Source organism: Trachemys scripta, chromosome 10, assembly GCF_013100865.1.
Source record: "Trachemys scripta elegans isolate TJP31775 chromosome 10, CAS_Tse_1.0, whole genome shotgun sequence".
In the NCBI taxonomy this organism is placed as follows: Eukaryota; Metazoa; Chordata; order Testudines; family Emydidae; genus Trachemys; species Trachemys scripta.
In genome coordinates this window covers 70,574,392-70,601,740 of record NC_048307.1, presented here as the reverse complement: position 1 = coordinate 70,601,740, position 27,349 = coordinate 70,574,392, and the positions used below count along the sequence as shown (strand labels likewise).

Genomic DNA, 27,349 nt, shown 5'->3' with positions numbered 1-27,349 from the left:
GGGGGGGAGGGTTGGGGGTTCTGGGGGGGGCGGGAAGTGGGAGGGGCAGGGGCGGGGCTAGGGCGGGGCTCCTCCCGTCCTCTTTTTTTCTTGCTGAAATATGGTAACCCTATGCACCACTGCCCGCAGGCGCCACCCCCGCAGCTCCCATTGGTCACAGTTCCCAGCCAATGGGAGCTGCAGAGTCGGCGCTCAGGATAGGGGCAACGCACGGAGACACACACCCCCACCAGGGGCCTCAGGGAAATTCCGGCTGCTTCCAGAAGCGGCGCGACATGGAGGGAAGGAGGCAGAGCGGACAGGGAGCCACCTTAGCCCTGCTGCGCTGCTGCTGGCACATCTCTGCATGCCCCTTAGGGGGAGGGGGGCAGCTGGTCTCCGTGCATTGCCCAGGGCGGGGGCAGCACACGGAGCCACCTCCCACCAGCCAGGGGCAGGCAGAGAAGTGCCAGCAGCCAACCACTTCTGGGAGCAGCGCGGGGCCACCAGCCACAGAATGCAGGCGGCCTGCCTGCCTGAGCCCTGCTGCGCTGCCACATTTTGGGGGCCCAGTGCCACCACATGGTGTGTTTAATGGTAAATCCGCTCCTGGGGGTGAGGGAGGTGGGATTAAATCTTTCCCCTACAGCCCTAGGAACCCAAACACCACAGCACTGAATTAGAGCATGGGAGCCTGGACGTGCCCCAGGCCTGGTCCTCAGTCACTCCCTTCCTGCTCTTGGGGCAGGGGCCGGAGAGTGACTTTAAGCACCTCACCATGCCCCTGACATACCCCGACCTAATCCCCTACTGGGAGCGCTTACGTCTACACCAGCCAGCAAGGCCCTCGGTGGGCAGAGGTATTCCTAATGGGGCCATTTCCACCCCCTTGGAGGCCCCATTATGGTGCCAAAGCTGCGTAAAAAGGAGGTGAGCGAAAATGAGACTCAAAATAGAAAGTGAAACTCGTCAGGCTTGAGTGAAATGCTCTGCAAACAAAGAGCATCACAAGGAAATCTTGAATACCGCGTGCAGATGTGGTTGCCCCATCTCAAAAAAGGTATATTGGAATTGGAAAAGGTACAGAAAAGGCAACAAAAATAATTCGGGGTATGGAACAGCTTCCATATCAGGAGAAATTAATAAGACTGGGACTTTTTGGCTTGGAAAAGAGACAACTAAGGGGGGATATGATAGAGGTGTATAAAATCATGACTGGTGTGGAGAAAGTAAATAAGGAAGTTTTATTTACTCCTTCTCATAACACGAGAACTAGGGGTCACCAAATGAAATTAATAGGCAGCAGGTTTAAAACAAAAGGAAGTATTTCTTCACACAGCATACAGTCAACCTGTGAAATTCTTTGCTGAGGGTGTTGTGAAGGCCAAAACTATACCAGGGATCAAAAAAGAACTAGATAAATTTATGGAGGATAGGTCCATCAATGGCTATTAGCATGGTATCCCTAGCGTCTGTGTGCTAGGGATGGATCACTCGATGATTACCTGTTCTGTTCATTCCCTCTGAAGCACCGGGCATTGGCCACTGTCGGAAGACAGGACACTGGGCTAGATGGACCTTTGGTCTGACCCAGTCTGGCTGTTCTTATGGAAAATGCAGTAAGGTCCCCGAGCCCCCGGGGACAGTTAGTTAAGCAGGGAAGGAACTACTTCACAATACTGGAATGGCTTTTTATCACATTAATAGAGTGATTAGCACAAAAGACTGAAGCTCCCAAGGTCTGACCCTGGCTCCCTACAGGCATGAGGGTGGGGGGCTAGGATCTCTGCCAATTCAGCCAGCTGGACCCCAGAGGCAGGGGCACCTCATCTCCCTCTCTCCAGTTGACCCAGGAGTGGCGCTGATTGCTACCAGCCTCGTCACAAGGGCTTGAGTCTTCACTGCCCTGCACATTGTGCCATCATGTCCACCAGGGCAAAACCCTGCCACTTGGATCCTATCGGGTTTCCCACTCCCTTTGCACTGCTGTAAGGTGCATGCAATGGAGACTCTGACTCAGGTCCTTTGGTGGGGGGTGGCAGGAAGAGCTCCCCTTTTAAAGAACCAAACTGCCCCACAATACCAGCCCCTAGTTTTTCCCACCCTGCCCAAGCAGAGGTGGATCAAGACTTACTGGGGCCCTGGGCACAAAGAACATTTGGGCCCCCCATGCCCTCCTCACCACGAAGCCCCGCCCCCTGCTCCTCCTCTTCCCCCAAGGCCGTGCCGACTGGCCAGGCCAGAAGCCAGAGCTGGACCACGGTAAGAGCTGCCCAGGGAGCCTGGGCTGCTGTGGGGAGCCCCAGGCCCTCCACCTGTCCTGGGCAGTGTGGGGACATGGGCTGGGGGCTGCTCTCGAGCCCCCCAGCCCCCCGTGCAGGGCAGTTGGAGGGTCCAGGGCTTCCCCCAGCAGTCTGTTAATCCACCACTGTGCCCAAGCATGTCTGTTCCCCTCCAGTACTGGCCCATACTGCCACAGTGCTCCAAGCTGCAGACTTCGGGCCATTCCTGCAGAGGATGGCAGTCCTTTTTTTTTTTTTTAATAGCAGGGTCGTCTCAGGTCAAACCAAGACAACCCCTGATTTCTACCAGAGCATCTCCTGGCACTGGGTTTCCTCGCCCCGGGAACGCAGCGTTTCAGAACCTCCTCCTTTGTCACAATGTTTTTCAGTTCCACCAAGCAAACTGTCCAATTAGAGCAGGGCCTCTTGCTTCCATCTTTGCCGACATTTAATTAACATGCTGCCGTTGGCAGCTGCTGACACATTCCAGAAACATGTTATAAAGGGTTTTTGTCTTTACCCAGCATGGAAAATGAGGGTGTCACATCCCAAGGGGGCGTGAATAGCTACTTTCACCTCCCCCCCTCAGGTGTGAGAATTACAGAGAGACATAGAGAAGAGACCCCATCACCCCTCCCACCGCCTTTCTTTCCTTTTCCCTCTCTGTTCCTCATACATTACCCTGAGAAATACACTGGCTCCAGAAGGGGTTTTCTCCCCTGCCTCCAAATTCCTCTCTTATTGCCAGTTTTTCCCTTTTGTGCTTGATGGATGGGAGAAGGTCAAGTGGCTAGAGCACAGGACTGAAACTCAGGAGACTTGGGGTCTATTCCTGGCTCTGCTGAGTGACCTTGGGCAAATCACTTCCCCACTCTGTGCCTTGGTTTCCCCATCTGTAAAATGGGGATAATGATATTGCCCTCCTTTGTAAAGCACTTTCAGCTCTACCAATGAAAAGCAATATACAAGAGCTAGGTATTATTAATATGGGAAAGGGAGCCACATTCTGTATCGTGGGCTCTGACGGATCAGGACCCTCCAGCATAACCATCTAGATAGAAGGGAATGCTCTGTCCCAGGAGAGGGAGTAGGCAAGGAGGAATGGCCTAAAACCAACAAAGAGGGAAAAGTTTCCAATAGTCAGTGACTGGGCAGTGAAACAGCTTCCCCAGGAGAGCGATGGAGGCCCGGTCCCTGCAGCCTGGAGAATATGGGAGTGGGGACAACAGAGGCTGCAGTTCTGCTCAGACTGGAAGAGCAAAGTGACCCATTTTCGCAAGGGATCATTGTGCAGCAAAAATATTTCCACCAAGCAGCCAGCACAACACCATTTGGACCCAAACACCGGCAGTTTGGAGAAGCAGAGGCAGGACACCAATGATCCACAAGGCAGTCCTAAGCCCAGATCATCAGAACCATGCAGGTGCAATATCTGTGTGCATGGTTATTGTGATTTCACATGCAGCAAGTACAGCTCTGCACCCAAATGCCCAGCCAGACCTCAAACCAGTCACTGATATGGACACTGGCTGAGAATGTGAGCACAGCTGGGATGGTTGTGCCTACGGAGTACGGGCCTGATTTTCAAGTGCTCAGCATTTGCCATCAGGGCCAGATTTCCAAAAGGGCCCAGCACCCCGCATGCTGAGCAATTTGGAAAATCTGGCCCTTTATTTTGGTGCCAATGGGAGCTGAGCTCTCTGGGAAATCAGAGCCCATGTAAGTGCTCGGCTCTAAGCAGCTAGGCCCTGATATGTCCCAGGCACAACAGCATTGTCAACCCCTGGTGTTCAAAACACACAACGTGTCTGAAGTCAGTCTGAAACCAGACCTTGTGGGCCCAATTCCCTGAGGTGCGGAGCTTCCCAGCTCCCCTGACTCCAGTGGGAGTTGAGGGGAGGGGGGCTCAGCACCTGGGAAAAGATGGATTGCAATGTATTTCAGGAACATGGTGCTGGGCCCATAGGCCAACTGGTTCCCCTCACCCCATGTCCTTGGATTTTAGATGCTCACTCCTTTGTTTTCACCAGCAGTATTCCCATTCCCCGCCCCACTATAGTGGCAGGAGGGGGCTGTTGGCCTGCTCAAGGAGGCTGGTAGCATGGGACTCTGTGCAACAAAAACAGGGATCAACCTGCCCTCCTCCCCCACCCCAAACCTTCCATTGAGGGCTGAAAGATTCCCATGAACCAATCACATGGCAAGCGAATCTGTCTCTATCCCAGCATCCTCCCACAATGGCTCCCTTTGTATTGCTACTGGGGGAAATGGGGCAACGGCCAGAGTTCCACCTGACTCTCACTGCTCATTACCCAACGGTGCACAGCGCTGGAAAGAATAACGTGGAACTTTTTATTCACACATCCAAGGAGCACAAGCTAATGACAAAGAGGCGGGAGAGAGAAGGGCAGCCGAACTCCAGGTGTCAGGGACCTGGTGGTCAGGCCAAGAAAGCAAACACTTGTTTTGAGTCAGCGTCGCAAAGGAACTGAAAAAGGGGGTAGGCACCCAGACTCCTTGGTTCTAATCCCTGGAGCAAGTGATTTTCTTTCCTTGTGCCCCTTGTTTCCCATCTGCCAAATGGGGGTAATGATGCTTACCCACCTCACAGGGGTGTTGGGAGGGTTAATTATTAACGATTGCAAAGCACTGGATATGTGCCAAGTATGCTTATCTCCTCTAAGTGTAACAGCGCCCCCCAGCTGCAAGGACAGGCTTCTCTTACCCCCAAACTGGATCCATTATTATTGTCCCTTCACCCTCCACAATCCCCAGCATCCAAGATGTCGTGGGCCCAGTTAACTCTGGGCCCAGGCATGGCGCCAGCTGAATTGTTCCAGTGTAAAATCTGGGAACTTGAAACCTGAGAGATCCCACCCAACAAGCTCCTAGTAAAAGAACTCCCCAGAGGTGCTAAGCCCTCTCCCACTGCTGCTGCCCCGGGCAGTGCTAAGGGAGATGCCCCAGTGTCCGTTTCAAACCTCTGGCCCTGTGCAGAGACGTATGGCTTCACTGGCTGTTCTCCAGTGTGTTGCTTAGTGTAAACAGGGCCTCTTCCAGGCTATCCCACCACGGAGGGGAATGTGGGAAAGGAAATGGGGCTTTTGGAACCTCTCAAAGAGTCTGTGTCCAGATGGGGATTGGTGCAGGGCACCTCCTTTTCTAGAAATACACCAATGGCTTCTCTGGAGAGCGAGACTGAGGAGGAGTCCGAATGCCACCTAAAGGAAACCCAGAGGGAGAGGCAGGTCAGGGGTCTGTCTGTGACCTTTTAACAGCAGGATGATGGAGAGTATCCCTCCCTCTCACCGGCCACCTGGCACATTCCCCTGGCAGTTGCCCGGCACCCACCTCCCTCCCCGCCATCTGCCTCCTCCCCCCAACTGAGCTAGTGACTGAGCAGTCACCTTTGGGGTAAGGTTTCACCACGCTGGGCACGGCCTGAGACACAGGAGCTGTGCCGCTTAGCACCTCTCCTTACCCTTCTCCTGGTGAAATCCTGTCCTTTACTGTGATACCAACAACAGGAAGTTAGTACAGTCACACCACACACCCATATACACCCACTCCCCAACCCCCTTCCTGCCATTCCCACACCAAAGAGGTCTCGGTGCCCAGCATTTTTGCCACGAGGCAAACATGCTGCCGTGGATCCCTGATGGATGAGCCCATGTGTGCATGGCACTGGCCAGTGCCCTGTGCTTGTGTGTTGCCACAAGGGCAACTAGAATCCACTAGTCCCTGTCCATGCAGTGCTTCCAGGTGCTGGGTGCTAGTGCTCTAGGGGCACCCTCTGCCCGCCCAGCTCTTGGGCTCTCCAAGGCCTGCCCTCCCCATGTGTCTCAGCCCTGCCTACCCAGGTGGGTTAGGAAGTCACAGGTTTGAGGGTGGGGTCATGCATGTGGTACAGACCGCTCTCCTCATCCTCAGGCACCTGCAAAGACAACGAAACTTCCATCAGGCCCCGATGCCCTGTCATGAAGGTATCAACAGAACCTGCTTTCCTGCCAGTGGGGGGTGCCATAGCCACACAGATGGGGAGGAAAACTATAAACAATGATGCGGCGATGTCATGGACAATAGCGCCATCTTGTGACACACCACAACTCCCAAACAGTCCACATAGCTCAGGTCCAAAGCCACAAACATGATCCCAACACCTCCCCCTGCCACTCACCGGCCCCCCCATCACCAAACCCCATTCCCCCAGCCGAGTGCTGGACACCGAGTCCCAAATCCCCGTCAGCCGAAGGGCACCTGACTGCGACACCCTCCCCCCCACTTTCAGCAAACAGGCCACGAGGCCCCAAAGCCCCTCTGCCCTGGCCACAGTGACAAGGACCAGCCCCCATAGCTCACCTCCCAGTAGACATCATCCTCAAAGCAGTTCTCATCTGCAGGGTCCCCCAAGAACGGCATTTTCAAAATAGCACCTTCAAGCCACAAAACAGAGAGTGAGATGGGAAATGCCTCAATCAGTGAGAAACAAGTGGGCCAGGGCCAGGGCCAGGGGCAAGCGGCCAGGGCCAGGGATGAGTTCCGCTGGGGTGAGCTGTTGGGGCAGGGACGGGTCAGGGAAACTATTCCCTCCCAGTGTTGTAGGTGAAGTGAGGTTGGGTCAGTTGTGAGCATGTCTAGCCCTGGCCCTTCATATTGTTTCGGGGAACTTCAATGTTATTCAGTGGAGTTCACAGGCTGGGGGTAATTTTAAAGGGTGAATCATGTGGTGCATTATAGCAATGTGGGCAACCCTATAGGAAACAGCTGGGGAAGGGGCCATCTCCTCTCCTACTATCTGTTAGATCAGAGGAGGGCAAACTACAGCCCGCAGGCCACATCCCGCGAGCTCTTCAGCTCCCGGCCAGGGAGGCTAACCCCTCCCCCGCTGTCCCCCTTCCCCCGCAGCCTCAGCGCGATGTGCCGCCAGCGCGGGAGGGGGCTGCACTGCGGGGGCACGGGAGAGCAGGAAGGGAGGCTCACCTGCAGCCTCAGGGGAGCAGGCGGACGGTGCGGGTGGCGGGAGCACGGCGAACGCGGGCGGAGGACTCAGGAGGAGCACGGGGCAGCCGCGCAGCCGGCCGGAGAGAGGGGGGGCTTTGAAGGTGAAACCGCCGCTTCTCTCCGGCTGCATGGCTGCCCCTGCTCCTCCTGAGTCCTCCGCCCATGTTCGCAGGGCCGCATCCTGAAAGGGGCTTTAGAGGGGGGGTGGGATAGAGGGTGGTGTTCCAGGGGGCTGTCAGGGGGCAGGGGTGTGGATAGGGGTTGGGGCAGTCAGGGAGCTGGGGGGGTTGGATAGGGGGTGGAGTCCCAAGGGGGCGGTTAGGGGCAGGGGGTCCCAGGAGGGGGTGGTCAGGGGACAAGGAGTAGGGGGGGTTGGATGGGTCGGAGGTTCTGAGGGGGGCAGTCAGGGGGCGGGAAGTGGGACGGGGCAGATAGGGTTAGGGTTTGGGGAGGCACAGCCTTCTCTACCAGGCCCTCCATACAGTTTTGGAACCCCAATTTGGCCCTCAGACCAAAATGTTTGCCCACCCCCGTGTTAGATGCTGAAAGCAGAAAAGCGCTTCCTAGAATGGAGACCTGCTTGTGAGCGAACTGCTCTGAAAGAAGCCGAGATCCCTGGGAGGCAGTGGGAGAGGCTTGGGCTAGAATTCTGCCGTACCCCAACCGCCCACAGGATGGTAGCAGCAAAACGTCAAATGGGGAAATGCAGAGCATCTGACCGCAAGTGTAACAGCCAATCAGAGGCAGAAAAAATTAGAACTAGAGCTCACCCCTAGCTCAGCACTGAATCAAACCAGAATCATAACTAACCCAACCAACCACAAACTGAACCAGACCCAGTCAGAGACAACCCCAAATGAACCTCTAAGTTGGATCCCAACCCCACTCAGAGACAACCTCAAATGAATCCACAGCCACCTCCAAACCGGCCCAAGGGCTCAGGCTGAACCTGCTGAGATTCAGGGTTCTACATTTGCTGGTCTATTTTCTCTCCCCCTTCTGTGCTTGTGGGGTTCAGCTGGAAGCAGAAGCTTTGGGGACCTCACAAGCCTGGGCCTGTTTTCCCTGGAAATGCTCAGCCCTGTTTGGGATACAGAACTGATCCCCTAAAATTGTTATGTTCCCCATTCATTGCAGCCTTCTTGGTTCTTGATGCTATTTTCCAGCCCCCCTTTTGGTTCATAACATGCCCCAAAGTCTCATCCTGCCAGGCCTGCCTGTTAAAAGGGGATGGAGTGGCAGATGGGGCTGCAGAACATCTGGGCAATTCCCTGCCCCAGGCTGTCAAAGATGTGCCTTATCCCAGTGTGTCTCGTGGTGGACTATATGCAAGAGCCAGGATCTGCCCATTCTGCTGGGGACCTGCAGGGCACAGAGCAGCGCTGCCGCACGAGGAAGGCCCACCTCCAGAGGGCAGTACTTTTGGAAATGACATCATAGTTTCAACCAATCAATACTTTCCACATGACATCATTACATCTGGAAGTGCCACATGTGGAGGTCGGACTTCCTGCAATGCTGGGGTGGGAGAGGTATTAAGGGGCTGTTGTGATAGGGCCAGTGGGGAACAAAATAGTCTTGGTATGCCACATGTTTGCAAGCCTTAGGGCTCATCTCAATTTCAGGGGCTGCATGTGGGAGCAGAAGGGTTCTTCTAGCTCAGGAGATGGACCCTTCCTGTAAGCCAGGGTGTGAGCAATTCGAATGGCTGAGCCGGCCACTCTACAACCACAGCCTGGACCTGGGCCTTCTCCTCCATTCCCTGCATCCCACTCACTCACCCACAATGGCCCCCCCAGCCAAGGCCATGGCCAGGGACACGAAAATGCCAGCTGCCTGGAACCCCCCTTGGACACTGGACATCCGATCCTTGTAGTCACCCGTGAAGTCAAAGGCACTGATGAGCCTGCGAGGAAGGGAAATGATGAGACCAGCTGTCAGAGAGACACTCCTCTGAGCCGGGGAGTCTGTGCTGTGGAGGACGGGGGAGCTGCATTCACAGCCCCTTCAAACCATCTCCCTGGCACTGAGAGCTCACGTTCCCATTGAGGAGTGGGGAGATTGTAGCAACATAGCCCAGCCTCTTTGCTTTTATTCCTTCTTTTCCAGCCGTCCCCCTCCCCCAGAGGCCTCAGCCTGGACCAACAGGCTGCAAACTAGGGGGGTCCAAAAACAATGAGACCCAGGGTGGCTTCCAGACCTTCACGGTTTATCCTGGAGTCTGACCCAGAAAAGGAAGCAACAGGGATAAAGAGATGCCCCTTCATGAACCCAATTGCCCCTACTCAGAGTCCTCCAAGACCCAGAATGAAGGTGGGCCTTGGAGTTATAGGGGCTCCCAACAGGGGGCAGCTGGAAGAGGCTGCAATCCTCCAAGCCTGACTCAGCCTTACAGGCCCAGCACCACTCAGGATGCATATCTGTAAGGGGGCACTCAGCTGCTGTCACTGACTCATCTCTCATCTTCCTCCCGCCCAACACACACGCTGGCCCATAACCCACCCCACTGCCACGGGAGAGATGTAAGCAATCTTACCCTTCCTTTCCATACACCTCTTCAGTGGCTGCAGCTGCGGTGACAGCGCCCACAATGCCTCCAATAAGCCCCGGCATGGCATGTAGGTTGTGGATGCCGCAGGTGTCCTGGATGTGCAGCTTGGACTCCAGGAATGGCTGGAGGGAATGGAGGAGGGAGGGAGGGAGGGAGAGATTATTTCCTCTCCCTAAGAGGCAAGAGACTGGAATTCCTCTGAGCAGCACTTACCATGAGGTAGACGAACCCAACGGTGGACACAATGCCACAGAGGAATCCAACGATGAGGGATCCGTATGGAGTCAGCATCATCTCCGCGCCGGTCCCCACAGCCACGCCACCGGCCAGCGTTGCATTCTGGATATGAACCTGCGCAAATAACGCTCACGTCTTACCACTTCGTCTTTGGGACAAGAGAGTTTTAAACCCATTAATGGCAACATTTCAAGCCAAGCAAGGAGAAAAGCAGGGGAACTGGCTGAGAAAATGTTTCAAGAAAAAATGAAGATCTGGGCCCATTTTCATTTGCACTGGGATTGGCTCCCTGCCCATCACAAATTCCCAATGACTGGATTTGCCTGAAGCCAGAGATTTTTAACCACCAAAAGTTACATGAATGGAAGGAGACTGAAGACGAAATATCAACAGCTGATGGGCTGGGGTATCATTTTCATGTAGTGGAAACAAAAAACTGCATACACACATGCGCATTGCTGCACAGATATGCCCAAAGTTTGGTGCTGGCACAAGCACATCACTGTATGGGGCCTGCTGTCTCTCACATACACACGCCTGTAGCACCCAGAAAACACCGTATGGGCCCTGCTCTGACACACACGTCACTGTGTGGGCCCCTCTCCCTCACAAACACACACATCTAACACCATATGCTTGCATGACACCGTACAGTTCAACCCTGGAACATGCCCACCACCATGGGACCATTCCCACTGGCTCTGCAGCACAGGTATCTGCATGGCTCTGCTGTCCTATGGGTCCACCAGCACACAGATGATCACACATATCCGCTCCTCCATTTGCCCAAGCATGCCCACACACCTGCTGATACACATACCGTACCGCACATCTTTGCAAAAGATTCATCCCACTAACATGGCTCAAGCTGCTGTTGCATCCAGAGCTCCTACCCTCAGAGGCTTTGCCTCTTCCGCACCCCAGGAAATCCAGTGCACACCCAGCAAAGGAAGCAGCCCCCAATCAGACTGCCTGGCCCTTCAGTCATCCATGAGCCAGGAGAGGGCACAGCAGGCGTCTCCAGCCCGTGCTTACCATGTCAAGCTTGCCTTTCTTCTGCAGCAGGCTGGAGAAGGCCACAGTGGTGAGGACACAGGAGGCCAGGGAGCAGTAGGTGTTAATGGCGGCTCGGTGCTGCGCATCCCCGTGGTTTGAAACAGCTGAGTTAAAGCTGGGCCAGTACATCCACAGGTACAGGGTACCTGGGAGAGGAGGGGCAGGAGTGGGACAGTGTGGGGGAGGAGTAGGAGGGAGGGGAAGGAAAACAGGGAGCAGCAAGGGGAAGGGGGGTTAAAAAGAAACCACAAGAGATAATAGTTCTATGGAGAGGAGGCTAAAGCCGGCTGTGCCCCAAACTCCCAGCTCCGCCTCCACTGCCAACTCTTCCCGAAACACTCTAACCAGGAACTCAAAGCTGCAGTAGCACGTGGAGCCTTTCATTTCTAAGGCACCAATTCCAATCGGACCCCAGGCTGGGGGGAGTGGCGGGCTCTGGGGTGTCTGGGAATGGCACATGGAACCTCTCACCTCACAGCAGCACTTCCAGTTGGACCCCAGGCTGGGAGTACGGGGCTCTGGGGTGTCTGGGAATGGCACATGGAGCTTTACAATTCTAGAGCACTAGTTTTAATCTTATCCGGCCTTTGGGGGGTGGGGGGAACTGGCCAGCTCTGGGGTGTCAGGATTGGGAAATGGGATACACAGTTTTTCACTACTAGGGCACTGGCAGGGCCGGCTCTGGCTTTTTTGCCTTGCGCGGCAAAAAAGCCTCCCGCTGCCCCCTCCCACCCCACCCCCCAGCGCTGCAGGGGATGGCGCTGAGCCCGGCCGTGGGCCACTCTCCCCGGCGGCCAGAGCGCCGGGAGGAGGGCAGAGAGCCTGGCCGGAGAGCCCGGCCGGGGCTCCGCTCTCCCCAGCAGCCAGAGCGCCGGGGGAGGGCGGCGAGCCCACTGTGGCTCCGCTCTCCCTGGCGGCTGGAGCGCCGCGCCGCCCCTGTCAGGTGCCGCCCCAAGCACAAGCTTGGTGGGCTGGTGCCTGGAGCCGGCCCTGGGCACTGGCTCCAGTCGGGTTTCACACAGTCTGTGGGATGCAGCTTTCATGAAGTCTCCAAGTCCGCAGTTAACTCACCGATCATAGCAAAGAGGTCGGAGTGGTACACAGAGCCTTGCTTGTCTTTACTCTGTTCCAGGTTGGGCCGGTACAGAATTCTGGTCACTGTCAGGCCAAAATAGGCTCCAAAGGTATGAATGGTCATGGACCCACCAGCATCTTTAACCTGTGGACACAGAGCAGAGGAAAATTCACATGTTGGGAGTATTCTGGCCAATCAACTAACCATCTATCTGTCCAGCCTAGGTTGGGTCACTACAGGAGGGGAACAGAAATGCTCCTGGTCCCTCCAACTGGCAGGCAGAACATCTCAGCCACATACTTCCAATTAGCCTCCTCTGTGGAAGGCATCATGGCAAAAGGGCATTTCTGGCCCCTCCATCATGTGACTTCATGGCGCATGGGTTCCAACAGCATCCCCAGAGTAGAACTACCCTGAGGTGGCAGGTAAATGGCAGACAAAGAACAGGGCTTTTAAATAGAGTTTATTGCCCCTTGAAACCTGGGGCTTTTAGAACAAGCCACAAAACTCCCAGTAAAGGCCATGAGCAGAGATCAGCAGTTCCAGAACAACAGACCCATTGGCAATGCTCAGATCTGGATCCAAACTTCCCAGCTGGCCCTTATCTCTCTAAGGGGCTGACTCAGAACTCCAGGTGTAAACACCCCAGAACTTCGGGGGAAGGGAGTAATGAGGATCTGGCCACCGTGAACAATGAAGCCCAGTCATCTCTGTCCTTAGCTCTTACTTGGGCTTTCCTCCTTTCCTCCCCTCTTCCCTTCACTACTGCTGCCTCCCAGCCTTGTGCTTGTTGTTTTCCCTCCTCTTCTTTGGCCTCAACACAAACACACAGCTGCTGAGATGAACTCTCCTGGAAGGGAGCTTTCCAAAGGCATTCTCCTGAGCTAAGTTCACCTAGAGCATTGGTGTCAGGAGGAACGACTATGCCGATGGAAATAATGGGCAGTTCCCCAAAATGAAAAGGATTGAACATTCATCCCCACGCCCAAGCTCCAGTCTGACCCCACCTGCACTTAGGATCGAGGTGAATGGGTTCCCCTTTCAGAACAAAGCTCTTTTCCTCCACCAGAGCAAAAAATCTCTCGTATGCTGTCAGAGGCCCTGTGCTCCTTTACCAGACAGCTCTTCACTTTATGGCGTGCTCTGATTTTCTTCAACCAAAGGAATATTACAGCAGGGGAAGGAGCCAAGAGGGAAATACTGTGCAGCCGTAAAGGGTCTGGCTACCCCGCGGCAGCGAGTCTCAGAGTCCAGGTCAACGGACCCGGGCTTGCACTACAGGGCTCAAAATAACAATGTAGATGTTCCCGATGTGGCAGGAGCCCGGGCTCTGAGACGCTCCCAGCTTTGTTGGGTTTCGGAGCCCAGGTTCCAGCCTGAATGGGAATGTCTACACTGTTACTTTTAGTCAGTTGGCCCAGGCTCCGAGTCCTGCTGCTGCTGGGGTTTTCTGTGGGGTAGACGTACCCAAAGAGAGCGTCAGGCCCTTTGTGTGGAGATGCCCTGGCTGTCTGAGTCTTAGTGCTCTCAAGTCACTGCCGCTGCTTGTGGAACCCGGGGAGATTTCCCGTTCCCAGACTAAGGTAGGAGAGAAGCCAAAGGGCGGGGGAAGTAGCCCCAGCTGTTTGCTCATTGATGCGTATGGAATCTTTTTACATTTCTGCTTAAATTGTTGTGGCTGGAATTAACCCCTTGTGTTAAGGGAGCCTGGAGCCAGGCACTGTACGATAGCCTACAGACAGCTCTGCTGCTGCACCTCACTCCTGACCTGCATCCCCCTCCGCACCCGGCAGTGACACCCCGTTTGCACTGCCAGAGAGGAAGGGCAAGAGGCTGCCGATTTTGCTGACTCAAGGGGAGCCTTACGTGGAGCAGGCTGATGAGGATGTACTCATTCACAGCAAAGAGCGTGACTTGAAACAACGTCAGGATGAGCAGCTGCACGGGGCTGGTTTTGCCCAGGATGGCCCCAAAGGCGATGCAGACAGAACCCACGCAGAAATCTGCATTGATCAGGCTGGGGAGCGGGGGATGGGAGAGAAAACAACCTGCAAGTTAGTAATGGAGATTCTCCCTCTCCACCACTCCCAAATCTAGAGAGCCTCACCCTTGCCCGGACACGAACCTCATCCTGGCTTCCTCACCAGCACCCCACTTGCTGGCTGTGACTAGAATACTGTCCCTTTAAGAGACAGTACCACTTTTGCATCCCCCTCCTGGTGGGCTAGATTCATAGATGGAAGGCCAGAAGCGACCATTGTGATCATCTGGTCTGATCTTCTGTCTAACACAGGCCACAGAACTTCCTCACAATAACTCCTAGAGCAGATCTGTTAGGAAAACATCCAGTCTTGATTTAAAAATGGCCAGTGATGGAGAATCCCCCACAACCCTGGGTAAACTGTTCCTCTGGTTAATTGCCATCATTGTACTCGGTATATGCATGGCTAAGGGTGAGATGAGTTATGGGTCTCTCTTCACTGGGCTCCCCAGAGGAGCTCCCAGTGGGAAGTTAGGAGCCCCTTTGTAAGGATAAAGTCTTTTTTCTGTAGCCATATTGTAAGGTCTGAGGCCTTTGTCTGCAGCCATATTAGAAGAGCAGCAGCCAGGAGCTAAGCAGCAGAAAGTCACATCTTCACATTCTATCTAAATTACATTAAAAGAACGTAATATCGGGCTGTTAAGAAGGCGCTCCTGTCCTAATAGTAACCATCATCACCAGATAAAGAACCAGGTCTTAAGATGGTTAAAGAAAACTTTGTTTGGTAGCATTCTGTCTGGCAACGTATCAACAAGTTGTGGTTGTGAAATCTCTACTTCTTTATTGTTTTATCTTTATGGTCCCCGCTTCTCTATTGTTTATCTGTATGATCTCTGTCCGGTTCTTGGATGGTTTGTCTGTTGCATAACAAATTTTACTAGGTGTAAATCAATGAAGGTGGTGGGGTACGATTGGTTAAAGGATTGTTTTACAATATGTTAGGATTGGCTAGAAAATTGTTTTGTAACATTTTAGTTAAATGATTGGTTAAGGTATAGCTAAGCAGGACTCAAGTTTCACTATTTAAACTGGATCCAAAAGGAAGTTCTTGGGAACCAACTCCAGGACACAGCCCCAAGATCAGAGCTGCCAGACCAAAACACCCTGCCAATTACACCGTGCAGAAACTGGAGTCCCCTAGATAACCTGATCCTGACTGGCCAGCTGGAAAAGTTTGTCTGCCTTATTGGGAGTGGTATGCCTAGCGTGTGCATTCTGTTTTGGTGATTGTTAATAAATAGAGGTTAAGTAGGATATTACTGTGTAAGGCTCTTTCCCTGGTGGAAGACCCTATAAACCCTCAAAAGATTAAGCCCTGAGTCCACAGGGAATGGGTGTTTGCTCTCAGTCCACAGGGAATGGGTGTTTACCCAGAGCCCACGAAGGAGTAGAGCCTGGAGCCCATGGGGGGTAAAGTTAGGTGCCTTTCGCCTGGAGCCCTAGGAACTGGGAAAGGGTGGGGGTGCCTAAATCAACTGGGTTATGCCTTGAGCCCTAGGAACTAGATAGAGGTGGGATGTCCCAGAATGTGCAGGCAACAAATTTAGGGTAAAGTTGGGTGCCTTATATCCGGAGCCCTAAGAACTGGGAAAGGGTGGAGGTGCCTAAGTTAACAGGGTTACACCTTGAGCCCATAGAAGGGTAAAGGTGGGTGCCCTAGAGTGTGTGTAACAGAGAATTTTGTGCGGGTAACACCCTAGCCCTCAGCATGTGAAGAATGGCATAATGAAGTTTCATCAGATATGAGGCTGTTTGTCCAAAAGGACCTGAGCAATGAAAGTCCCAAGACTGAGGGCAAACAATGGACCGGACACTTGGAGCTTGGCCTGGGGTCTGTGAGAATTCGTCTCATGTGGCTGGTTTCACCTGGCTCCTTCCTCACCATCCACCAGAGCCAGCCACCCCTGGAGTGGAGGGTGGAACCCAGCCAGAAGTACACAGCACCTTGCGCAGCTGAGGAGGGGAGGGGGAATTGAGACCAAAGACCTTTTCTTATGAAACAGGCTCCATGGGGTCTTTAACAGCAGGCAGGGCAGAAGATGTAATATGATCTGGAGCGCCCTTTCTCCACATAGAGCAGGGGCAGAAGCTCCAGGCTGCTTGGTCCCCTCCCTGCATCTCCACTGTCCAGCAGGAGATGGCTTCCATCAGTCCAAAACCCTCTTACTTTTCCACTCCAATGAGTATCTTTCCATTCTCGAAAGAATGGAACCAGCCCTGCATCAGGAGAGCCCACTGGATCCCGAAGGCGGCAAGGAGGAAGTTGAAGCCAACAGCTCCAAAGCCATAGCGCTGGAGGAATGTCATCAGGAAGCCAAAACCCACGAAGATCATCACGTGGACATCCTGGAAAGCTGTGTCGGGGAGGAGAATTCACCATTAGCGTTGGGGGTGGGGGGGGAATCCTCCAGCCTAGGAACTCGGCACTAGCTCTAGTTCAGAAATACCAATGATTTTTCAGGAGAAATGTTGAAAAAAAAATTCATTTTAAATTTTGCACAAACATTTTAAAAACAAACTGAAAAATGAAAAAACGTCAGTTTTTGGAAATGCTTTTTGGTAAAATATTTTGGCTTTGAGGGAAAACCATCAGTCTTTGGAAAGCCCTTTCAGTAAACATCGTTGGTTTTCATTTCACTAAAAATATTCAGTTTTGAAAACAAAACACTTATCAAAATAACCTAAGCTGTAAAGCACAGACATCTACCAACACATTTTTTTTCTTTTCAATCTCCATTTTTTTAACCAAAAAAGAGACTTTGAATCAGAATTAACATTTTCCGTGCACACTTTTGCTTTACTAACAAACCCTTTTTCATTTAAAAAAACATATGTTTTGATAATTTTTTACCTAACAACCTGTCTATGCTGGGTCAGAACTCAGTGTCACTGATTGCTCTCTGCCTTCCTGCTCTGGGAACTATTATTATTAGCAGCCATTATTTGTATTATCAGAGCACATACAAATGAGCCCCAGTCATGGACCCAGGTCCCCATTGTGCTAGGCGCTGTACAAACACAGAACAAAAAGACAGTCCCTGCCCCCAGGGGCTTACAATCTAAGTACAGGACAAGAGAGAACAGATGGACAGAGGCACACACTCTGCTCACTTCAATGGAGGGTGAAATCCGATCCCAATGAAGTCAATAGCAAAACTCCCATTTACTTCAGCGGAGTCAGGATTTCACCCAGAGACTTTCATTCTTTGTTTCATTGTTTTCTTAATCTAAAGTGAACCTTCGTCTGACTGGAGGTGCACAGCCGCTTTACTGGACACGTGTACTAAGTAAGCCTGGCACTCAGGGCATGGCAGCTCAGACACCGCTCCATACGATCTGGCACTGATGAGCCTCTAGAGAGGAATTCTTGATGTGATAAACCTGGAGTGGATGTCAGCGCTGCTGGTTTCTTTCCGATAACGATCAGCCTCAACAATGTAAAGTGAAACTTGGCACAGTTATAAATTAAACTATAAAAACCATGTGTGCAAAAGCCTCCTGAGCCCCGGAGTAAGAGGAGGACGACGAGGGCCGGTTCCCTCCGCCAGTTCCCAGGGGGATCCCACAAGCAAACCAGCATACGCTGCACTCTGCCACTGTGGAATGGAATGGGTAAACATGCCATATTGCTCAGGTACGTCAATGTCTGTACTACACAGTGTGCAGAATATTGCACAACAGCACAGCATATTTGTTGTTTAAGTGCTTGGGCACTGTCAGCTTGGCTTAGAGAATGGCTAGCTCAGAGAAAGGAAAACACCGTACAGCTAAATCATGTGGAGTCCGGTCTAGACTCTGACACTTACAATGGATTTTCCAGCCCTTTTCCCAGCATTCAGAGGGAAGGCTGGCTGCGTTTTTGAGGCTAGTTTGCCATCTAGTGAAAGCGCACGTCTTGAGAGGTGTGCGACGAGAGTCTGATCCAGCTCCCACAGAGGCCAATGGGATTCTTTCCATTGACTTCAGTGGGAGTCGGATCAGGCCTTGAATGAAGCATGGGTCTGCAGGAGTCCTGGTTTCAGTTACTGTGCACTTTACAAGCTCTCCCAAGGTGTGGGGGGAAGCACATGTGGATGGGATCCAGTCACACTGTGCCAGACTCTGGCTTTTATTTGTTCTTTCGGCAAAACCTAGGAAAATCCATACAGACGAGCTACAGGGCCAGATCCGCAGCTGGGGTAAGTCAGCATAGTTCCACTCACTCTAATGCAGCCGTGCTGATTGATCCCAGCCGAGGATCCAGCCCATATAGGTCTCAAATGCCAATCTGCATCCGAAGAAGTGGGCTGTAGTCCACGAAAGCTTATGCTCTAATAAATTTGTTAGTCTCTAAGGTGCCACAAGTACTCCTGTTCTTTTTGCACTCTCCCCTATTAGACTACCTATCCAACACCATTCTCAAAAAAAAAAGGAAGCAATAAATACGCCTATTGCCAATTAAATAATATTAACTGACATTTCTCACTTTAACGAAAATATTTAGGCAAAAATCAAGATTATGAGAAATAACACAAAAATAAGGCCCAAAAGTCATAGTTCAGGTGTTGAGATGTTAATTATATTATTTTATTATTATTTATCTGTATTGTGGTAGCACGAAGGAGCCCTACTCATAGGCCAGGACCCTATCGTGCTAGGAGCTGTACAATCTCAGAACAAAAAGACCATCCCCATCCCAAAGAGTTTACAATCTAAGAACTTGGTACTTTGTTTGCCCTTGAGAAGAGTAATGTGTCTGCGTCTCACATGGGCAGAGTAGATGTCACGATGCCCTTAAGTTTTTATTACATAACTTGGGTTTTAGCTTGTTGCCATTTAGTAACCTTCACGGTTTACTGACAGGAAGAGTATGGCCCCTGGAATACTGTCTACACTGAAGAATCTTTCAGCCCTTCTCCCCCACACTCAGAACAGATGATTCATCCTCCAGGGAATTTCACCAGCTGATTTTAAATTCAAGTGAATTTTAGTGCTGCTGCTGAACGTGGCTGAATTGACAGCCCTGGAAATGGGCACCCCAAAACAGTTATACACCCCTTCCTCCCTGCCCACATTTTTCAACCATACCCAGGAGGAACCATGTCTAGGGCCAGAAGAGAGAGTTTCCCAGGCCTGTTCACTCTTTATCTGCTGCTATTTTGTGAGCACCTTCTACCGCTGCACAAACCAGGTCAGTTCCACTGTGGTACCAAGGATGGAAACTCTAATGAAAACCATCCCTCAGGCTTTCAACCACCTAGACTTGTTCTAAGCAGAGGTGACACAGAAAAAATGCCAGTGCCCTATCTACACTAGTGTGGCCCTCATTGCCACTACCCACAGAGCCACACTGGGGCTAATGCCACCATGGGAGATTTTAACAAATAGCTCAGTGTAGACACAGTGGCTACCCCTACACAATGAGCTGGGGTGTCATTCCCAGCTCAGGTGCATATATTTGAACTAGCACCATGAGAGTTAGTGTGCATGACTTGTAGCGTAAACATGGTCAACCTTGGACTAACACTGTTTGGACACATGGTTTTCATAAGTAAATCCTTTTCTGAAAGACATAATCCTTAGAGGCAACTGGGCTGGTCTCTCGTTTCTAGCCTCCTTTGTTTTAACTAGAACACTGTATTTGTAATGGAAATGTTCTAAACCAGGGGTTCTCAACCCTTTTCTTTCTGCGGCCCTCCCAACATGCTATAAAAACTCCATAGCCCAACTGTGTCACAATAATGGGGTTTTTGCATATAAAGAGCCAGGGCCAGCATTAGTGGTAGCAACCAGGGCAATTGCCTGGGGCCTCATGCCACAGGAACCCCTGCAAAGCTACATTGCTCAGGCTTCGGCTTCAGCCTCGGGTGGCAGGGCTCAGGGCCCGGGCTTCAACCCCATGTGGCAGGGCTTCAGCTTTCTACCCTGGGCTCCAGTGAGTCTAATGCTGGCCCTGCTCGCAGTCCCCCAGGGGACCTCGGACCCCTGGTTGAGAACTACTGTTCTAAACAGCTCCATGGCTCAGTCCCTCATTCATCCTTGGAAACAATCTCCCATCTGGGCAGACTCTTCTGAGCTGCCACCCACCAGGGTGACTCCAGCCGGATGGCTTGCACCGGGGCTCAGGCCAGTCGTAAAGGGGTTAGCCAGCTGAGTGATCCCTGTGGCAACATGAGACAATGGCCCGAGTGCACAGGGAAGCTGCTGTGAGCCAGGGAGAACTCAGACACCAGAATGGGATCAGCAATCCAGGACAGTTTCTCTAGGAAGCTAGACCTCCCCATCTGAGAATGGCAGGTATTTTGTGTCCCATTTGCCCTAGCTTTGGACAAGACAAACCTAGAAGGGGTTAATCAGTGGCCTAGCCTTTGGCCTTCAGGGCACATCCAGTTTATTAAACAAGACAAAACGCGTTTGGCGTTTCAGCCTGGTCGTCACTCCCTCCCTGGCAGACATCTGCACGCCTCCCAGCTTGCCTGTGGCATGTCTGCTCCCGTCTCCCTGGGCCTTGTGTCGGTGGCCCTCATAAACTTAACACAAATCTTGCATGCGCTTGGTGATGATAAGGACATGACCTAATGAGGAAGCTGCCAGCCTGAGATGCTTCCTTGGGTTGGGACCTGCAAGCCTCTTTGAGGGATTTGTATCTGAAATCCTCAAGGTCAGCTGCAGTTTGTCACATTTACTGCAGCTGTAATGACAATATTGCAAGGAAGGGGGTGTGTACTACTGCCATCTCCTGGACAGAATCAGAACAGGGCCATGTGGCATAGGTCCCCTAGAGCCAACAGACACGCTTTGTTAGTCCAAGTGGTGGGGCTGGAATTTTAGAGAATGCAGATCTGACTCCTAAAGCAACTATCACTTCGTAGTTCCAAGTGGTCAGCATGTGCAATGCAGGGACCCTCGCAAGCATCTAGGTGCCCACATATTCTGACACACTCCCACCAAGGGGTCCTTTTGTCTCACTGAAATACCCGAGTTGCCCAGGCAGTATGCCTGAAGGCCTTGGATGATCTTACCCTATCCCCTGTGACTTGCTCAAACACCAAAGTAATTTTCATTTGCCTTTCATGTCTCCCTGATCTTATGTCAAACAGTCCTGGCCCTGTATTGTACTCCCCTACCGTGTCCTCTCAGGTGGAATTTCCTGTCAACAGAGCTTGGTGGAGTCGGTTTTTTCTGGTTGCAGATGCTGCTGCTGCCCCCTGTCCTCATGCACCCAGTTCACCCTCCACATACCTGCCTCTGTCCCTTCCCCCACTATACACCACAGCTGGTTTGTTCCAGAGAAATGGCTCATCCCCCAGCTGCCTTGCCTATGGGAGGTGCATGCTCTCCCCTCCTCAAGTGATCCAAAGGTTGGTGTCTGTCACACTGTGTTCAAGGGCATAGTCCCTCCCCCTATCTCTGAAATAGCTGAGTGTCCCACTCCTGGGAGTGCTGCCCGCAGAAGCAGTGCTGGATGGTGGCACTTGGCCCTGCTCCCAGTGCTATACTCAGGTGGGACAGCACAGGAAACTGGCTTTGGTTACCTATTGCTGGGGAGAGGGGGCATCTCACCCGCCCCCACTAATCTTCTGATGCCAGCTAAACCCAGAGCAATTGAAACCCTCCCATCTAAGGAAAAGGGGCCCCCTAGGACACCGCTTGTATTGCCATGTCCACCCCCCACAGGAGTTCAAAATAATACCAACGCCTGAATCTGCTCAAAGGTTTCCACAGAGATCATTTGCACCAGGAACCACCTCACACACGCCCTGAGGTACTGGGGTTCCTTAGGGGACATGCAGAGGAACGGTCTCGGCTCTGCCAGCGGAACAGCCCTCACCTGGTGCTGGTGTGTCAGCTGAGAGTTTGCCCAAAGCGCTCGGGGCTGGATGTGAACGTGACAGTAATGAATGCTCCTTGCCCAGGGAAGACCTTGCCACCTGCCTACGCTGCACCTTTTCCATTGCAGTCCTAATGCAGCTGTGTCTATCCCAGCTGACAGCCCCCTGCTGCAAGTGCCAGGGCGTCTCCTCCAAGCCGTGAGGTGCTGTGCACACAGCACCCATCATCTAGCCATTTTACACACACAATGTTTTAAATCCTCCCTGTGTTGGCTCCAACTTCCATCCCCATCAGTCCCTGCCACCCTCTCTGCTGCCTGCCTCACTCTCTGGCTTTCCACCCCCCATAGCTGGTCAGCCTCCCACCCACCCTCACCTTGCACCTCGGTGCTACCACTGCGTATTTTAAACCGGCTAGTAAGGGGCTAAGGAGTCCCAACCTAGGTGTGCATGAGGGAAATGGAGCTAGTTCCTATTCGCTAGCTGTAAAAGAGGATACATTGTTGCAGCATATGCTAGGCTGCAGCAATTTAATTAGCGGGAGCGAGGCTTTGTCAGAGAGCAGAGCGCTGGTGCTTCGGAGCACGCCGAGCTGTCTGGGAGCTGGTGGGACTGGCCCACTCTCACTGTTAGCTCCTGGTTTAGCAAAGTGAAGCAAGGGTGTTAAGGCAAAGACCCGAGCTCCTCAGATGTCTCTGCCAGCCCTGAGCGACTGGAAAGGGCCCTGATGCAAGGGAAGGGAATGCCACGAAGATACCGGAGGCAGATCAAACTTCTTTGTTACACCCATGAGTCATTATTGGGGCCCCCGTCAGTCATCTCCCAGAATGTGTGCCTCAGTCCTCAGCTGAGCCCAGGGCAAAGCAGCCAGCGTTAAGGACATCAGAGCCCTTCATTCAGCACCTGTTTACTTATTCTGGGTGGCACAGCACTTCCTCATTCTACCCAGCCCAGTGATCTTGGAGCAGCAAAGGTGTTTTTTGCTACTGCTTGCCCAGAATGCTAGCCTCTGCCTTGAGTCAACTTTCCACAGCACTGAACTCCAGGGAAAACAGCCTTCCCTCCTCCACCGCAAGTGACAAGGGCAGGGGCTGCTCCTGGGAGAGGGGAATCTCAGGGCAGCTAGAGGGCAGTGACAGCTAGAGGAAAATGGAGGCAGGGTTCACTGTGCAGCCCGCGGGGGTTGAGTAGGTGGGCTCACTGTGTGGCCCGCGGGGAGGGGAGGGGGTGAGTAGGCAAGCGGCGGGTGAGGGAGCGGGGCTGAGTAGGTGAGCGGTCAGGCAGTGGCGGGGAGTGAGTAGGCTTGCTGCGCATGAAACCGCTGTTTCGCGCAGCAAGGCTGGGAGGGAGGAGAAGCCTAGCGGCGGGGTGCTCAGGGGAGGTGGCAAAGGTGAGCTGGAGCGGGGAGTCGTTCATCTACCCCCCCGTTACTTCCTGTGCAACCCCACCCTAGCTCACCTCCGCTCCACCTGCTCCCCTGAATGCGCTGCCGCTCCGCTTCTCCCCCCTCCCTCCCAGGCTTGCCGCGCGCGCAACCGCAATTTCACGCAGCAAGGCTGGGAGGGAGGAGAAGTCGAGCGGCAGGCGCTCGGGGGAGGGGGAGGCGGCAGTGGTGGAGCAGAGGTGAGCTGGAGTGGGGAGCGGATCCTCTACCCCCCGTTACTTCTTGCACCCTGCCACCCTAGCTCACCTCTGCTCCGCCTGCTCCCCTGAATGCGCTGCTGCTCCGCTTCCTCACCCTCCCTCGCCTGAGAGGGAAGGGGGAGAAGCGGAGTGGCGGCACGCCTGGGTGAGCAGGCAGAGCAGAGGTGAGCTAGGGCGGGAGGTCGCGGGGGGCCCGCAGGAAGCAATGGGGCGGGGGGAAATGCAGCACACCGGGGGAGGAGGCGGGGTTGGGGATTTGGGGAAGGGGTTCGGAAGGGGTGGAGTTGGGGCGGGGCTGGGGGCAGAGGGGCACGAAAAAAATGGGGGGTGGCCAACATTTTTTTTTGCTTGGGGCGGCAAAAATCCTAGAGCCAGCCCTGCCCGCTCCAAGGGTTGCAGCTGTCTGGAGGTGCCTGCCTTCCACGCCTTCCTCATTCACACCTCATTCATTCAACAGGGCAATTGATTACAAAGTGGGGGGAAGATCTTATTCTACTTCTAGCAAAAAGACATTTTTCTTTTACCTTAATTATATTACTTTAAGGGCCTGCTATAACAAATTACTGAGGTTCAATACTGCTGTTTCGGTGGGGCGGCGCTGGGGAAGGAGGGTTTGTTTCCGCAGGGCAGGTAGCGCTGGGGGGGTTGTTTCAGTGGGGCGGGCGGGCGGCGCTGGGGGGGAGGTTGTGTTTTGGGGGAGCTGGGTGGCGCTGGGGGGGGTTGGCGGCACTTGGGGGGTTTCAGCCCTCAGCTGTTTTCTTTGGAGTAATATGGCCCTTGCCACTTTATGAGTTGTGCAGGCCTGCTCTAGGGTCTGGCCTGCTGATCAGTGAGGTGCTGCCACACCCATCCCCACTCAGCTCCATGGGGCAGGGTGGGAACATGACACTGGCATGGCAAAGTGCTCCAGTCATAGGGCCTGAAGAGTTTGTGGGAGGCCACACACCTTTGGTGTAACCAGCCCAGTTTCTGGGCAAAAGCGCTGCCCCTTAGGAAGATGCGATAAGTCCTCTCTGGCAGGAACGATGGGGCTGAGGTCAGAAGGGGTGACTCACCAGAGGCAGGGAATCACCCCAGCCATCCTTTCAATCTGGTGGCAGGATTGTATGAAGCAAGGACTGACGGGCAGCCATGTGCGCTGTCCTGGCCTGGATGTGCTGGGGGGAGGGGAGACGCCACAAGCACCTGTGCTGCTTGGCCAGGTAACAGCCACCAGCACCTTTCCTCCCAAAGGATCTCCAGGCACGTCTGAAACTATATACGTAGAACAGAAGGTGAATGCAGACACCTCTGGGTATGTGCATCTCTGCCTACATGCGTCCTCACAGAGCTGGAACCCAGCAGGGACAGGCTACAGAATATAAACCCTGCTTCCCACATACCACATCCCAACTGCTATGGACTCATACACAGTTTCCTCCTCTTCTCCTTAGTGCAGGAGTCTCAAACTCGCGGCCCGCGGGCCTCCCCACTGTGCCCCGCAGGGCTCCAGCAGTTTTGGGGCCGGGTCTCTCCCTTGGCCCCACCTGCCGCCCCCAGGCGCTCCCCCACCCCCGCAGCACAGCAGAGCTGAGTGGTGTCTGCCTGCGTACTCCCCGTGTCTGCCGGCCCTTCCCTGAGGCCCAGGGGCAGGGCTGTGCCTCCGTTCGCTGCCCCCGCCCCAAGCACCCCTATGGCCAATGGAGCCCAGGTAAGATCCCCACCCTCTCCCACCCCCAAACTGCCTCCCAGAGCCTCCACCCCTCCCCCCACACCCCCAAACTCCCTCCCACAGCCTGCACCTCCTCCCCGTACCCCCCAACCCCCGAACTCCCTCCCAGAGCCTGCACCCCCAGGCCCCCTCCCCCACCCAAACTCCCTCCCAGAGCCCAACCTCTTGCCCCTTCTGCACCCAAACTCCCTCCCAGAGCCTGCACCCCAATCCCTTACCCCAGACCTCCTCCCCCACCCAAGCTCCTTCCCAGAGCCTTAGGCAGGTGGGGGGCAGAGTTTTGGGGGGGCAGGTTCTGGGCAGCATGAGTGACATTGTTGGCCCGCTGGAAGGATTTGAGGACTGGCACTGACCTAAGATAAATTGAGTTTAAGACCCCTGCCTTAGTGTATTTCACTGGACAAGCAGAGAGCTCTTCTGATGTCCTACAGCCTGCTAAGCGGGGGGGCCTAGGCTTAAGCTCAAGGATCCCAGCAGTACATAAAACATTCCCACATTCCTTTAGCCCTGCAGTTGCTCCCCTCCGCCTCCGTGGTTGCAGGTAATGCAGATTCATGTGACTGTGAAATGAGCTCAGTCCTACTTGCGCTCTAGCAGGCATATATCTAAATCCCTAAACCAGCCAGTCTAAGGCCTTGGCTACACTTACCAGCTAGTTCGACGGCTGGAAATCGAAGTTCTGGGTTCGACTTATCGCGTCTAGTCTGGACGCGATAAGTCGAACCCGGAAGTGCTTGCCGTCGACTGCGGTACTCCAGCTCGGCGAGAGGAGTACCGCGGAGTCGACGGGGGAGCCTGCCTGCCGCGTGTGGACCAAGGTAAGTTCGAACTAAGGTACTTCGACTTCAGCTACGTTATTCACGTAGCTGAAGTTGCGTACCTTAGTTCGAATTGGGGGGGGGGTAGTGTAGACCAAGCCTGAGAGTCTCTCCCCACAAGAGGTTCGGTGTTTGCTGCTGGTGAGGGATGGAGTGCATCTGCACAGCTGGAGGAAGGAGGTAGGACTGGGGTGGGGGAGGAGGTGCAGGTCAGGACTGAGGTGCCCTGGCAGAGCTGGGTGAGCAGCACAGGACTGGGATGGGGGGGGAGCTGCAGGTCAGGACTGAGGTGCACTGGCAGAGCTGGGTGAGCAGCACAGGACTGGGATGGGGTGAGGGGGAGCTGCAGTTCAGGACTGAGGTGCTCTGGGAGGGCTTTGCTGGGGAGCCTAATACTGGGATAGAACAGGGAGATGTGGAGCAAGATTGGGCAGAACTGGGGGGGGCAGGGGCAGTGCGGGGGGACTCAGAGCTGCAATAGCCAGGGGTACTGCAGGCTGGGATGGAGGTGCATGAGCAGAGCTGCTGGGGGAAGTTCCCGCAGTGCCTGCCTTCACAATCCTGGGGCTGTTTGTCTTGGACTTTCACGAGCCCTTTCAGAACTTCAGTGACATCGGTCTCATTCGCCTCCCTCCTGGCTAGCCTGTGCGGGGTGTGGCATTTACCAGTGCAGAGGCTGGTGCTTGCCAGCAGTACTCACATGGATACCTGAAGTAGAAATCGTTCTCTATGTCACTGGTGAGATTCTTCTGGCGCTGCTCCTCCTTCCAGTGCGCATCGGCTTCGGGGTCAAAGCGCACAAAGACCCCAAAGAGGACGATCATAGCGACCTCCCAGAGGAGGCAGACGAGCGGCAGCCGCCAGCGCATGTATGTGTTCTTCACCATCCCAGACCAGCTCGCCTGCTCGGGCAGAGGGGGTTCAGGCACCTAGACAGCATGAGCTCCAGTCCTGATGCCTGGGGAGACTCAGTCCATTTATAGAAGTCTGGTGATGTGGGGTGTGGTGCTGGGAGCTGTCAGTCCTCACAGCTGCCTGGGGCAGGCTCACATTTCAGTTCATGGCAAGTTTAATAGATTTGAACTCTCTGCTTCCAGCCAAAAGAAGGGGGGTTGGGAGCACGGAGGCATATCTCCAGCACCT

The 27,349-nt window shown here is 53.8% G+C and overlaps 1 protein-coding gene across 1 annotated transcript; it reads right to left on the bottom strand.

Moving 5' to 3' along the window:
- Positions 1-4,611: 4,611 nt before the first annotated feature.
- Positions 4,612-27,120, bottom strand: RHCG (Rh family C glycoprotein). Its single transcript, XM_034783985.1, has 11 exons — positions 26,907-27,120; positions 16,390-16,576; positions 14,048-14,198; positions 12,178-12,325; positions 11,086-11,252; positions 10,027-10,164; positions 9,799-9,935; positions 9,044-9,168; positions 6,621-6,694; positions 6,118-6,195; positions 4,612-5,482 (listed from the first exon to the last, which is right to left on the bottom strand). The coding sequence occupies exons 1-10, from the start codon at positions 27,091-27,093 to the stop codon at positions 6,127-6,129; spliced, it is 1,383 nt and encodes a 460-aa protein (XP_034639876.1). The 5' UTR covers positions 27,094-27,120; the 3' UTR covers positions 4,612-5,482; positions 6,118-6,126.
- Between the last annotated feature and the right edge of the window lie 229 nt (positions 27,121-27,349).